At 45.4% G+C, this 14,657-nt stretch overlaps 1 protein-coding gene across 3 annotated transcripts; it reads right to left on the bottom strand.

Moving 5' to 3' along the window:
• Positions 1-328: 328 nt before the first annotated feature.
• AKTIP (AKT interacting protein) lies at positions 329-13,445 on the bottom strand. Of its 3 annotated transcripts, none has more exons than XM_077786331.1 (10): positions 13,350-13,445; positions 9,083-9,198; positions 7,618-7,823; positions 6,083-6,147; positions 5,899-5,999; positions 4,899-4,987; positions 4,729-4,827; positions 4,407-4,514; positions 3,797-3,857; positions 329-1,235 (listed from the first exon to the last, which is right to left on the bottom strand). In XM_077786331.1, the coding sequence occupies exons 2-10, from the start codon at positions 9,122-9,124 to the stop codon at positions 1,128-1,130; spliced, it is 879 nt and encodes a 292-aa protein (XP_077642457.1). In that variant the 5' UTR covers positions 9,125-9,198; positions 13,350-13,445; the 3' UTR covers positions 329-1,127. The 3 variants fall into 3 exon arrangements, with proteins under 3 accessions (XP_077642457.1, XP_077642455.1, XP_077642456.1); XM_077786329.1 differs by having other exon boundaries at positions 329-1,238; XM_077786330.1 differs by having other exon boundaries at positions 329-1,238; positions 13,346-13,438.
• Positions 13,446-14,657: the final 1,212 nt, after the last annotated feature.

Raw genomic sequence — 14,657 nt, forward strand, 5'->3', positions numbered from 1 at the left:
CACTAATGCCCCAGTACAGGCAAAGGGAGGCAAAGGAAAAGCAGCCCAGCTCCAAGGGCTTAGCACTACAGGTTTTGATAGGACACTCCTGGGAGGCAAGAAAAGTTATCACACCAGGCTGTGGCATTAGGAAAAGTAAAAGTCTGTCCTAAGTTCACTTGAGCTTTGGAGAGGTTTTCCTGTGTGTGGAACACAAGTCTCTTCTGCAGAGCTGCTCTTGGCATCCCATGAGCATCCCAAACACCTATGCAGACAAGTGCCACCTATGCAGCCAGGTGCTCCCACTCTTCACTAATTGTCCACAGCACAGACTAACAGGAACAAAAGCTAGAGCACGATTTCTTTTTATTTTAAGATGTCACTATTAACACGCATCAGTCAACTATCCTAAGAAATCCCCTAGACACCTAGGGAATCTAAAACCCTCTAAGATTTTATTATCTCAAGAGACCAGCATTAAAAGCTTTGATTTTAGTGTCTAACAAGCCTGACATTCTGCTTTCACCCTGTCAGACCAATGTGTGCTTTAGTGACAGTATCCATTTACAAATCAATAATACATCATACATCATCCCCAGCTTTACTTCTGGAAAGTGCTAAATGGAGTCAATGAACCATCTATTTACAATTTCAAATCCTAACATATTTACAATAGAAACCAAAAGTATTTAAAACCATTAAATATAGTGTTTAACTCTGCTATATTAGTTTACATGAACACAGCTTAACTCTGGCATCGTATTTCCAATACTAATATTTCCGCCAGTAATTTAAGAGTCTTCTTAAAAAATTGCTATTCCTGGAGGAAAAAAATAAAAGCTTAAAAACCAACCCAAAACCTCCAGGCATTCCAGAGCCCTGAGGAATTACCCACCCTAGACAGTCTTCAGGTAGAACTACTGTAGTGTTCAAGAGAGACTTCCAAACTCCAGGCAAGCCTTTAAAACCTAATGCATATGTAAAACATGAAGAGTCAGTAATCCATTGAACAGGTTTACTGCAGTCACTGCTACCATTTGGGTTTCACTAATCCATAGTCAAGAAGGAAACTGCTGCTTTGCTGTTTCTCCCTCCGTTACATTCCCTCTACCCCCAGAAAGTGTTTTGTGCACCAGTGTCCAGGACAGCTAAGTGGGCATTGTCTTCTCTTCTTTGCTGAAGGGCTGCACTGAGCCAGGCTTCACCCAGGACAGGCCAGAGACGTGCATGCTTTTGCAGTGCTGATCTTCCGGCTTCTTCTGGGGAAAACAAAGTTAAAGTTACAATTGTAAGATACCCAAACCCTCTCAGCTCCCCTTAGCAAATACAAGCACTAAAGAGACTTGCACCATTTCCTCTCCTCAAAGAGGCATAGTAAGATGGCCACTGGTTTAATTTCTGGGAATGTGTGTGGCATCTGCAGAACTACCCTGACAATACAGGAGTTTTAAGGTCTTGGGTACAGCTGCCCTATCCCACCATAAAGACTCAAGGACACTCCTTTTGCTTGGAGGCCCCAGCCTAGCATCACTGCACTGCTCTTCAGCACATTTCTTGGCTCTACAGAAAGAAGTGTCAATCCAAACCTCCCCCAGCACTGCCCCTGGCAATGCTGGATGTGCTGGGGAGGAACACTGCACCCCACAGGTGGTTGGGAACCCAAATTAATGTGCCAAAGTAGCAATTAATGCCTTTGCTAAACATGGGAGTTTCCTAATGCTTTCCAAGGATGGTCCTGTCCTTCCCTTCCCCAGGCATTTACAAAGCTCAATGCTTGAACAGTAACTATTACCCCAACAGTGCAAACATCATTCTGAACTTGCTACTGCAATTCAGAAGACAAAAAAAAAAAAAAAAAAAAAGGCTTGAAATCAAAGAAGTCAGATACAACTTGGAGCAGCTGTAGATTCAAAGTAGTTAGAGATCAGTAAATTAGACATCTGCTCTAGCTGGCCAAAGCAGCAGAAGAGCTTGCAGAGTTATTCTAATACCAGGAAGTGTACAGTAAATACATTAAACCTGGAATGGCGTGCTGAGCTCTATAAAGTGAAAATTGCATGAGCAGACTTGGTTGTAACATGGAAAGTCTTTTACTTGAAAAGTAAATTACAGCAGCAAAAGAGAGAACCTGCACTTCTGCCCCTCCCCATGCTTTGTGCCAAAGGTGACAGTGTGTGACAGGCCTGCCATAACATGTTGGACAACAACAAACAAGAGGGATGTGTTAAGCCTGAGCCTGGCAGTGGCAGCTGCCTCTGCCATGCTGCTCACAGAAACCACACCTTGGAAAAGCCAAGTGCTCAGCAGGAAACTGGGACATCAGTGCCCCTCCTGAATGGCCTAGCTGTTTCCCAAGGAACAGAATTCAGGGGTAATAAACAAGCATCCAGGACTGTAGAAAGATTTGGGAACTTGTTTTTACAGGGAATGTTCACAGCTACACTGACATTTTGGGACACATCTACAGCACAAAAGCTGGGCCATTCCTATCAACAAACGACTGGAGCAACACAGCACTACGCATGCAATAGTTACAGAAGATGTTTGTTTTCACCTAAAAAAAAAATTCAGGTATCACCAAAGAAAGCAGGACAAAAGAAAGGTCACTGTTGGCTATCAGCCCGAGACAACATCAGACCCTTTCCATTTCAAGCACTCTGACCTATTATTTGTCTTTGATTTAAAGGATAAGAAGGAGGTGAAGAATGAAGGAGAAAGGGATAAGAAAAAGAAGCATCAGAAGTATTTCTTAAGCTCTGTATGAACATCAAGAAATCAATCTGGCCAAAATATTTTCCTGTGTGTTCCAAGGCTCTAATGTGACTCTTGCAATCGGGAGCACTGCCACACTGAGCTCAGGCAGTGTATATTGTATTAAGATCAATTTAAAAACTTCATTCATGCCAGAAGACATGCAAGAACATGAGTAAAGCATGCAGTGTGGAAGACACGTTCGAACTGACAAAAAAATAATTTTTCATTACACAAAACCCCAAAAAAACATAACACACCTTTAGGCCAAGTCAGTAACCAAAACATTCAGAGTGCTTTTCCTTGCCAGTCCAGCTATGACAGCAGCCACTGTTTCAGAATCCCTTTGTACTACAAGTGGATTGACTTGTCAGGCCACTCAGTACAGACTCAGAATTGCTGTGTGCCTTGTCAAGTGCAAAGCAGTAATTAAAAAAACAAAACAAAACATGAATAGTCTGAATCCCAAATCGCATCCCATCACCCATCAGGTGCAAGCTCTATGAGCCAACACATTCTTGCTCTGTCAGAAGCATCATTCTGTGATGGAAGAACTCTCAGCACCTTTTAGTGAGTGATATTGTCTCATCAGAAATCAGCAGCATTAGAGAAGTGAGCAAGGGACTGTGCTTGTGCTGCTTCAGAAACTTTGCAAGGAGAAGAAAGTGCTGAAGCTTTGAGTCAATCTCTCAACAGAAGAAAACAAAGCTGGGGACTGTCAGGTAATGAAGAAATGGTAACAGTCATGACAAGTGCAGGACAAGCTAACAGGCTGCCAGTGAATCTCTTAATCCTTTCCATCCATAAACAAACAAACAAAAAAAATCTGCTTTGTGCCAAGAGTCGTACAAACAAAGCTTTCTGGCTAAGTGACTAATTACTTAACACACTGAAGTTAGAACAGTGGTCTCCTAATGAAGCAGTTATGTCACAACAGTTCCAGCATTCCTGCTGAGCCAAAAGAGGGATGGACAAAGGTCTCTCCAGGACACAGAGACAGAGAATCTTTCTTCCTGTACCAGGCAATAAACCCTTCCTAGAGTGAGAATGTGAACTTCGCACGTACCTTCTGAGTCAACATCTTCTCTCTAGCTTCATCATGTATAGCTGGATTCCATGGAGAAAAACTACAGAAAAAGTATAGTTTCCTCTTACTTGGCATTTTTACAAACCACAACACAGACAGAGGAGAAAGCAGTGATTTTCCTTTGTTTAGTTTGCTGAATTTTAAGTAAATTACAAATTATGTTAAAACATACAATTAAGAACCAAATTCACATTGCCATGGATCTTTTCAACAATAAATGTTTAGGTTTTCATTTCTGAGAACTGGAAGTTCAGCACATGTGACATGAAAAACCACTCCTATTCACCATGAAGCTGACTACTCCGTCCCCCATACATGCAAGCTTTAGAAGGATTTTAAAACTCTGACCGAAGATACAGTCATGCAAACTGAGCTCAGGAAAGCAACATTAATTCGTGGGCATTTCTGCCTGAGGGAGGTGGGTGTTTAATGACTTCCTGCTTGTTCTGAGGTTTCTTTGGTTATTGTTTTGAGATTTTTTTCTAAAACAAAAGCAGGTCAGCCTGACAGAGAAGGGCTGCCAACAGCAAATACATCAAAACTTGCTCTCAAAACATTGGGACAGGGTGAATTTGTTCTGAGTACTCACATGATTGCATAGGGGTCTTCTATTTTGGGCTGATCAAATAAATGACTACTGCATAGTTTGACACTGTCTACCACTTTACTTTTGAACAGCTGAACATCCTTTTCATACCTGCAAGACAGAAGTAAGTATTGTCAAGTAATTGCAAGGAGCCACAAGTTTGCTCTAGAATCACAGACTTGGCAAACCCCAACTTGAGTTCCTAACGCAACCAAGCCTGAAGGCAGAGACCACAAGTGGACAGAATTTTACAAACCTCTTGTTTCTGCAAGTCTATACCAAAACCTCTTAAGAGGCCATGCCCATACACATGGAAGATACTCACAGCACTGCAGCCTCAGGGTTCAGAGGACTGGTTGTATCAATCTTGTAGAAGACTCTGCGAGCGTACATTAACACTTGCCATATGTGATTATGATTTCTCCTAAAAAGAACAAAGCATGATGAAGAATGGAACAAACTTCTCAAATTATCCATCAATTTGTCAGCACTAACCTCCATTTTGCAAATGCTCTTTTCACATCCAGTTCACCAGATAAAGGGTCCACTAGTGGGTGGAAGACAGGCAGGTCAAAAACCAAGCGCTGTGTTAGAAAAAAAATTCATTATGACAACTTCAATCCTAATGCCAACACCACTGGGTGAAGGTCAGTCAAATGTTGCTTCCAAATACTAATTAAAAAGAAAGCACCTGCAAGTGATTTCTAACAGCTTTGAAACTGTAACCCAACATACCTGTGTAACATGTAGGGTCTTGTCCTCTCTCACATGCTAGCACCAAATCAGGACACTAATCCAGTTAACTGCACAAGCACTAGTGCCAGCACAGGTAACAATATCAGATAAGAACAGATTAAAGGAGTTTTTCTGGTTTAGCTATTTGTGACTGAAAGCTTTTTACATACTTGAGCTATAATCAATACTTTTTTTTTATCCTACACACTTTTAAGTAAACTGAGCAGTGACACCTTCGTGTCTTCAGCTCTGTACAGCTCATTTCCTGCACTGTTCACACATTCTTCCAAAAGAAAACCGAGTTTCAAGAGAAAGGTTTCCTGCTAGTTCTGTTCTTTTAAAGATGATAGCTTTACATAAAACTTGACACCAAGCAGGCAGCTACCCAACAAGCACAGCACAGGTGTCTGGATTTTACCTTCCATTATATCACTACTTGGAATTCTGATACCTCTTTAAGGGCTTCAATTTCAAGTTCCTGCTGAGGAAGTAGCAAATCAAGAGTGGAGGGAAAGAACTGGTTGATTACTTAACACCCTAATGCATCTGACCTCAGGAAGCTCACTCCACACCAGTCTCAGTAATCAGAGTAATGCAATTCCTCCACAGTGGTTTGCAAATGAGTACAGGACATGGCAAATGAGCCCAGTCAAGTGAACAAAATTAGTTCAAGGAAAAGGGAAGCTAACTGGTGCATCAGCTTTAACAAAAATCTATACTTCTCCAGGAAAGAATGAAAAGCCAAGACACAGCCACTTACCGGGCAGTCTCCATCTGGGTAATTATCAGGAATATAGACAGTGAACTTAAACACACCATCCTGGTAGAGCCCATGCCTTATGAATATCACACCAAACCACACTGCAAGTGAGAAAGCTTGCTTGAGTGAAAGAATTAACAAATGTACATCTATAAAACAATTTAAAAGTTAAGTTTAAACTTACTTAAAGCTGATCGGTATGAGGGCTGCACGTAGACACCTGGCAACTTCTGCTTCACCACCAAGGTACTGCAATGAGAGCCAGCACTCAGAGATCCACAACCACACTGACACAGCAAACCCAGAACGTACCACCCACAGCCCAACAGGGCTTTCTTCCACAAACTCACTCCCAATTCCCAAGGCTGCTCACAGAAGGAGGTGACAAATATAGTGAAATCACTCTTCCCCCCCTGCTTTTTGCACCACTCCATCTAAAGACTTACTAGCAGAGAACACTATTCCTCCTGATAAAACTAAGTAGAAAAGCAGAAAAACCCTTCCCTCTGCAGATGCATTTAACATATGTCAGAACAGAAATTTACAATTTTCTACTGAATCCCCAGTCTCAAAGTAAGGAAGAAAAAGAAATTCAATTAAGTATTGACAGGTTCACAGTCAATTATAGCTGCTGCTGAAATGTGATCAAACTTCAACCTCAATTTTATACAAGCATTTTTTCAGTTTTAGATGACACTATGCTGCAGATCAAGCTAAAATTACACTGACAATGGCCAAAACAAACCAAAACCCAAATTATTAACCTCACAGGTTTTCCAGTTACTTGGCATATGGGTTTACTAAACTGAGTTTTACATGCTTGCACAAATAAACAACACTCTTAAAGCAAAACATTAACACAGTTGTCTGCCTACCATTCCCCTACTATTTGTTATTAGTTCCCCAATAATTAATTTGCATTATAGTACCAATATATTTACTCAGAAGAAAAATATCTTTCTTGAATTAAAAGGCAGAGTCAACTCCTTGAAAAAGACATAAATGTTTTGAGAGTGCTCACTTTCAATTTAAGAGTTAAATACAAGAACTGAGACTCAGTGTTGCATAAGGACTCCAGGGATTTCATTCCAAAAGGCACCACATACTTGGGAATCCAGTATGTCTATTACAGAGGAAGTCCCTTCAGCTCTGTAGCACTAACCAGTTATATAACTACAAAGTTTTCAAGACAGATTGTTATGCTCCCACAGCAGCCTACAAATCACAAGATGGGTGAAATGCAACTCCTGCCTCCTAAGTTTCACATTAAATATCACAGAAATGAATATATACTTCCCAACATCCATTTGATCAACTGGATCTGGCAGTGTTCAAGCGTTCCATGCGACAGCTAAAGGAAGGTCCCACATCCTAACTCTGTCAGATAGCACCATATATTCATGAGCATCTTCCCACTGGGCATCTGCTGCTTCTATTTTAATACTTGTTGCAAATATTTGGTATTTCTGACCAAAAAGCAATTAGGATAACTAAACTCACAACGTGCTTACTTCAAGATTAAGAAATTTAATGATTCAGAGAATGACATCTAAAACACCCCTTAAAAACTGCTACTCCAGAAAAAGAACTCTGCAGACAGCATTTTCCTGCCTTCAAGGACTATGACAGATCATGCAAGAACTAGGCTCCTGCAGGGCTTTTTCCCCCCTGAAGCATAAGCCCAGTGACCTAAAAAAGATTAAAAAAGTGAAAACCTACAATTCTGCAAGTAGTGAGTACTCCAAATAAAAAGGCCCATAGGAAGCATGTGTTCCATTTGTGGACTGGGAGGAGGAGGCAGGTGAAGCAGGCTTGGTTATTGGCACAGCATTCTTTGGGATAGAAGGCAACTGTTTCTTTGCAGAGGCTCTCAGGGGACTGGTTCGAAGCTCTCCACTCAATGTTTTCTCTTCAGTGTCAGATCTCTGTCAAATCAAAGGAGAACCATGAGATCACAGGCCATATATCAGACACATTTAACATATGAACATATTATAACACAGATTTAAACCAAATTATGGTAATTGCAAATTAGGCCAATGAAACATATCTTGGGTTTTGGTGATCTATTGCTTGAGGAAGAGCACAGAGGGGTGTTCTTTTGCATTTTTTTTTTAAATAGACTTTTGTTCAATTAAACACAACCTACAAGTACAAAAGTATTCAATGCTGGATAGGAAATCTGCAGATTAGGACAAATGCTTAAGGAGGCTTACTTTTATTTAGAACCTGAAACCAGACAGTGTATAACATCAGCTTACAAGTCAATCTATTTCTAGCACACAGTGCATCAAGATAAATCATTTCTACTGACAAGCATCCTTACACTGTAGACTTCAAAGACTCTTTAAAGTAGTGTAGTAAAACTGAGATGAAAAACCAAAATTTTATGTATTTCACTTCCTCCCTGTGCTTAAGACATCAACATTTCACTTGGAACTGATCCTATAGCTCACTCCTACAGTGAAAGGATCACCACTTGGCAGTTGCACCAAGTTTAAATAGTTTTACTTATAGGAACCCTTTTATGTCTTTGCTGCCTTTTCTTGGAAGGAAGAACAAACCACTGCCAGCAAACATGGTACTACTCACAGACCCCAAAATCATTATACAGATTGCCAGGACAAATGTGCAGGCTACAGACTTGTGCTTAGGCTACATGTGGTGACTAAAGGCAGGATTTAAGCTGTGGTGTTTTGAAGGGCCCAAGATCTGGACTAGTAACAATACCTCATGATCAATATTACATAATTTGCCTCAGTTCTGAACACCTGTGAAGTGATTAACACTAGAACTCCCACACTTTTATTACTGCTACAACCTCAAGCAGCAACAGCACTATAGAGGCATAGTTTTGTCAAAGCTCATTGCACATGCTATGGCTAAGCTCTACGTAAGACACTAAAATGTCTTAAATTGTTTCCACTGCTTTAACATTTGTTTCACATTTCCTCTTTAAAGATGCTTCAGACAGAGTCAACAAATTCTGGAGTAGACTCTATGCATAGTCACATTCCAGTTAACAGAGCTCAAAGCCAGTTTACACTTTTACTGAAGGTGATCACAACCCTCAGGATAAATGCACAATAAAACACTATTTGCAGATCACCTGATGTTTTTTCCCAGCACTGCTACCACCCCTCCCAAGCATGACAAGACTTCCTGGCATCCATTCATTAAATACCTTGCGCACAGAACCTGTAGACATGCTCCAGAAAGGGTTCATAACGTGGATTCCAAATAAGGGGCTGCCACTTTTCAGTGTCTTTGGAGTGTCCTCAGGCCCTTTGGATTTGTACCCTAAAAGTACACAGAATGAACATGCATTTAACAGATAAACAGGTCTCAATATATAAATAGGATTCAGATCTAATTCTGCAGGCAGCATTATCTTTCTGTAACTTCAGAAGAAAACTTTGTGTATGTAAGACCAACAATAGTTAAAGATGCCAAAGCTCTATTATATGCTCCAGAAGAATAACACGCCTACTTTTGCACCTGAATCTCTGCCCTCTTTCTGCTCGAAAAAGAGTCTACATTCTGCATTCCATGTTCATTTTGCCAATGAGAAGAAAAAAGAGGGCCATCTCTTGCCTCAGCACAGTTTAGGAAGACTCTCTATACATGCAAATATTAAAGTTATCACCTCCCCATTTCAGTCCAGCACCAGACAGAACCATGACTCTGCTAAGAACTGTTCCTCACAGACACTCTTGACTTTGCACATTTCTGAAGTGTCCCAGTCTGAGAAATTCTGTCATTCCCAGTGACAGAGATGATCCCTTCATTCAGTTTGGTTCATGTATGTGTCAGTTTGTTTTCATCTGCATTGGAACACCACCAGGAATAGACAAAGCCATAGAACACAGAAGTTTCTCTGTGGCCTATTTAATAGTCTCATTATGAGCACTAAGGCTTAGTGCTCTTTAGATCAGCAGCCCAATAACAAGGACTTCAGCCACATCTGGAGTTTCAGTGTCATCTACTGTGTATGTCCTTGCTTTCCTCTCTCTTCTTTTTTAAAGTCTTGCTGTTACTTGTTCAAGAACTCTGACCCACAGCACCTCTTGTCTGGCACAACCTATTGCCTCCACTCTTTTTTTCCTCTCCAATTCTCCTACTTTCCTTCCTAATCTCACCCTCCCATTTTTGGCACCATCACCTTAGGTTTTGAGGCACTTTACTCAGTTGCTTTAATATAAAGTTGCACAGCATGGCTCAAGAAAGCAAACATGATGTGAGAGAGACAGAGCCAGTGGCACAGGTTTCTACTGTGGTCAACACTACATTTTTACTACAGTAAGGAAGGCAGCATCTGTTCACCATTGGTCTGATTAATTTATAGAGAAAATGGAAATATTATGACCAAAATCTTCCTAGGATTAAAATAAATGCCAATCTTATTGAAAGGAAAAAAGAACCCACACAAACAAAAGAAAAAACAAAAAAACAAAACAAAACAAAAAAAAAAAACAACAAAAAAAAAACACCCACACAACCACACCCAGACCATTTATCCAAAGAATGTCTAGGAATTTTAAATATTTAAAAGACACATCAATATCAAATCATAGCCTTCTAGGCTATGTAGCAGCTAAGCATTAAAAAAAACTGCAAGCATCTTTCAGGAAAGTGATGAAAAATAATTTCCCCACCCAAAATCACCTCAAACATTCCAATATACAACAGGTTCCTGCAGGTATTTTTTCCTCTTCAGCAGCCAGAGTTTCACCTGGACACGAGCCACTGAGGAGATAAAGTCAAAGCACAGCTAGTGCCCTGTGAGAGCAGGGAGAAGATGTTTTCACTTTTCCCCATCTCTTGTCTGGAAAGCAGAGTCCTGCCAGAGGGCTGTGCCACAGGCCTTTTCCATCAAAGCAGCCAGACTCAGTAAGACAGGAAGACACTGGGCCAGGAAGGTACAGACGTTTCCTCGGGAAACTCTGGTGTAACCAGAGGCTGGAGGAACTGACGCACAAAGAGCACCTGAGCACTCCAGCCCTGACAAGAGGGAAAAATGCTGGGAGTTGAGGTACAGCTTGGCAGACAATCAGCTGGAATCTGGAGTGATTATGGGATTGGGGTGGGATGAGTTTTTTTGTTTTGGGCTGGTGTTTTTTACGACTAGCTAATACAAGCTGCCTTATGCCAGAACCAGAGATAGGAGAGAAGGAGTCAGCAGGGAAAAGAACAACACACATAGGTAATAACCAGCCCAACCTACTCCCAGGGAAACAGGGAACTTCTCTAGAAGCTTGGGAACTGATTTTAGATGCAGTTCAGTGACCAGATCCACCTTTCAGAAAGCAGCTATGTATCTCAGTACACTTCCACCTTTGCCTACTCACATGCTGTTAAAAGCAAATAAAACATTGCTTTAGCTCTAGTTAAGCTAAAGAATAACTTCCAAAGGTTGTTTTGCACATGCTTTTTTAACCATGTGCTTGCCAGTTACAAGTCATACATAGTATCACCCTAAATTTATTTTTAAACTGCCTCCAGCGTCATACACCTGATAAAATACTGTTTACAGTGGAGCATTCAGAACCTCAGAGTACAAGCTTCCCAGCAGAGGGCCATTTAAGAAGCCTTTCAAGGTGTTTTAAGAGTTTGTTTCTAATCACATACACTCCTATGCAGCACAGAAGTGGAAAACTCTAGCTCTAAAGGAAACTTATCCAAATCTGCTTATGCTCTCTAGTACCTTCACCTTGCAATTTACCACCCATCATAATCACAGAAATGATTAAAAACAATAACCAAGTAACGGCAAATTTACATTTGACCACCTATCCTACTTCTCACTATGTCTGCAGCAGACAAAGAAGAGCCAAGTTCTGATATTATTAAGTGGAATTTCTAGGCAGTTTAGGCATTCACACCTACCCAGGGCTCAGTGTCTACCCCAAGGCACCCACCATTATGGCATCTTCCAGTGCTGTAACTACTAAAACCATCAGCTTTCCAAAATAACCCAATACTCTCTCCTCATTTTATGGAAAAGGAATAAAAACATTCAAAACCATCCCCCTCTCTCTCCTTTCACACTGTCAACATTCACCGTACCTCATCCAGAAGAGCTCGAGAGTGCAACTCAGTAGTACATTCTACTGATTTCTCCTGCTTTAAGAATAGCAAGTAACAGCAACCCCCCTGAGCTGTCCTCCTCCCACAGCTACCCTCTTGTCTAGTGCTTTCCTTTCAGTAAAACAGCAACTACACAAAGACAAAACACAAACTTCTGAAGAAACACTACTTCAAATACTACTTCTTCAAAGACCTTTTAAATTATCCACAGCACCACATTTGGACCAAAAGCCACCTACTGCCAGGTGTAATTTCATGTCCACTTTCTCCAAGTACGCAATACACACTAGCAGTCAGAGCAAGTGTAAAGTTATCTGATACTTCATCAGCGCTCTAAAAGACTTAAAAACACTGAAGTTATCACTAGCAAAACCATAACATTTAATTTCTTTGCTTTTTCACCTTTTCTTTCTCTACATTAGAACAGTTCATCAAGAAAAGTCTCATTTTACCCCCTCTCCTAGTATGTGTCATATTTTTCTCCCCGCAACAACAGAGTTATTTGACCAAACACAACACTAAAGCTATGTGAAAAAAACTTTATCTGCCTGGAACAGAGCATTCTTCTAAAGATTTTCTGGCAACGTCAACAAATCAAAGAGAACCACTCCCACTCCTGAGAGCAAACTGAGCTACTTCAGCAGAGCACCAGAGAACAGTGCATATCGCACACACAGTATTAAGTGCTTGTCCAGCAACGGTCGCAGTCAGTTCACTCTGGCACTCATTTCTCTCCAGCACAGCCACTCCTCATCTCCTTTGGACCCAAGGCCCTCGTTCACCCACCCCTTGCCCTGGCGGACAACGCGGGAGCCGCTGGTGGCGGCGAACAGGAACACTGACCAGCCAAGCCTGTTCGCCAACTCTTCTTCCACAGGTGGGTTACACGTTCCATACCAACACCTGCTGCTACGAGCTCAGTCCACTAGGAAACTACAACCTACGCCAACGACACCTGCTCTTCGACAGCAGCCTAAGGGACACGGGGTGCTGGCCGGCCGAGTCCCCCGGCACAGGGCGCTCCAAGGGACCCGCCAGCCAGGGTCCCGGCAGGTGAAGCGCCGTCCTGCGGAGCCGGAGCGGGCCCGGCCGTTCCGCCGCGGCCGCGGCAGCGCCGAGGCGCCGGCAGGGCGGGGAGCGGCGGGCAGAGGGCGGCAGCGGCCGGCCGGGCCCCGCGGGCAGCGGCCGAGCCCGGCGCCTCTCGCCCCCGCGCGGGGCAGCCCCAACGGGCCGCGCCCGCCCCGCGGCCGCACAGCCCGAGCCCCTCAGCGACACAGCAGCCCCGCTGCCCGCCCGCCCGCGGGGACGGCACCGCGCCCGTTCCGCCCGGGCAGGGCCGGCGCTCGGCCCCTCGACTCACCCACCGAGGCTCCGCCGCTCACTCGCGCGGCCCAGGCCCCGCCGCCGCCGCCGCCGCTCCCGCTACCCCCGGCTCAGCCCCATTTACCGCCCGCCCCTCGGGCCGCACATCCGGGCCGCCCCCCGCGGCCAATGGGCGCCCGCCGCTCGCGGTGCCGCCCCGCGGGGCGGGCGGCGCGGCCGCGGCCGCCACTCACGGCTCGGGACGGGCCCGACGCGCCGGGGCCGGCCCCGCTCCGTCACCGCGCGGGGCTGGCCGGCCGCCAGCCGCGGGCCCGACCCGCGCGCGGCCATTGGCCACAGGGCCTGTCCGTCTGGTGGCGGCCGGACCAATGGGATCGCGCGGGTGCACCTGTCACTCTCAGCTGGCTGAGCGCTCTGGGGGTGGAGCTTAAAGAAAGGAGCAGCTCTCATTGGCCGGCGGGGCGCGCGGGGACGCACGCCATTGGTCAGTGCGCCCGAGAGCCCGCCTGGGCGGGGCCTGGGGCCCGTCCGCCACCGCCCGATGTCCGAGCGCCGGTCCCGGCGGGGCCGCTGAGGGAGCGGTGCGGGCTGTGCCGGGCTGTACCGGCTGTACCGGGCTGTACCTAGCTCTGCCGGTCTGTGCCGGTCTGTACCGGGCTGTACTGGGCTGTGCCGGCTGTACCGGGCTGTGCCGGGCTGTGCCGGGCTGTACCGGGCTGTGCCTGGCTGTACCGAGCTCTGCCGGGCTGTGCCGGGCTGTGCCGGCTGTGCCGGGCTGTACCGGGCTGTGCCGGGCTGTACCGGGCTGTGCCGGGCTGTACCGAGCTCTGCCGGGCTGTACCGGGCTGTACCGAGCTCTGCCGGGCTGTACTGGGCTGTACCGGGCTGTACCGAGCTCTGCCGGGCAGTGCCGGCTGTGCCGGGCTGTACCGAGCTCTGCCGGGCTGTGCCGGGCTGTACCGAGCTCTGCCGGGCTGTACCGGGCTGTGCCGGGCTGTACCGGGCTGTACCGGGCTGTACCGGGCTGTACCGGGCTGTGCCGGGCTGTACCGGGCTGTGCCGGGCTGTACCGAGCTCTGCCGGGCTGTACCGAGCTCTGCTGGTCTGTGCCTGGCTGTACCGAGCTCTGCCGGTCTGTGCCGGGCTGTACCGAGCTCTGCCGGTCTGTGCCTGGCTGTACCGAGCTCTGCCGGTCTGTGCCGGGCTGTGCCGAGCTCTGCCGGTCTGTACCGGGCTGTGCCGGGCTGTACCGGGCTGTACCGGGCTGTACCGGGCTGTGCCGGGCTGTACCGGGCTGTGCCGGGCTGTACCGAGCTCTGCCGGGCTGTACCGAGCTCTGCTGGTCTGTG

Source organism: Lonchura striata, chromosome 13 (assembly GCF_046129695.1).
Source record: "Lonchura striata isolate bLonStr1 chromosome 13, bLonStr1.mat, whole genome shotgun sequence".
Classification (NCBI taxonomy): Eukaryota; Metazoa; Chordata; class Aves; order Passeriformes; family Estrildidae; genus Lonchura; species Lonchura striata.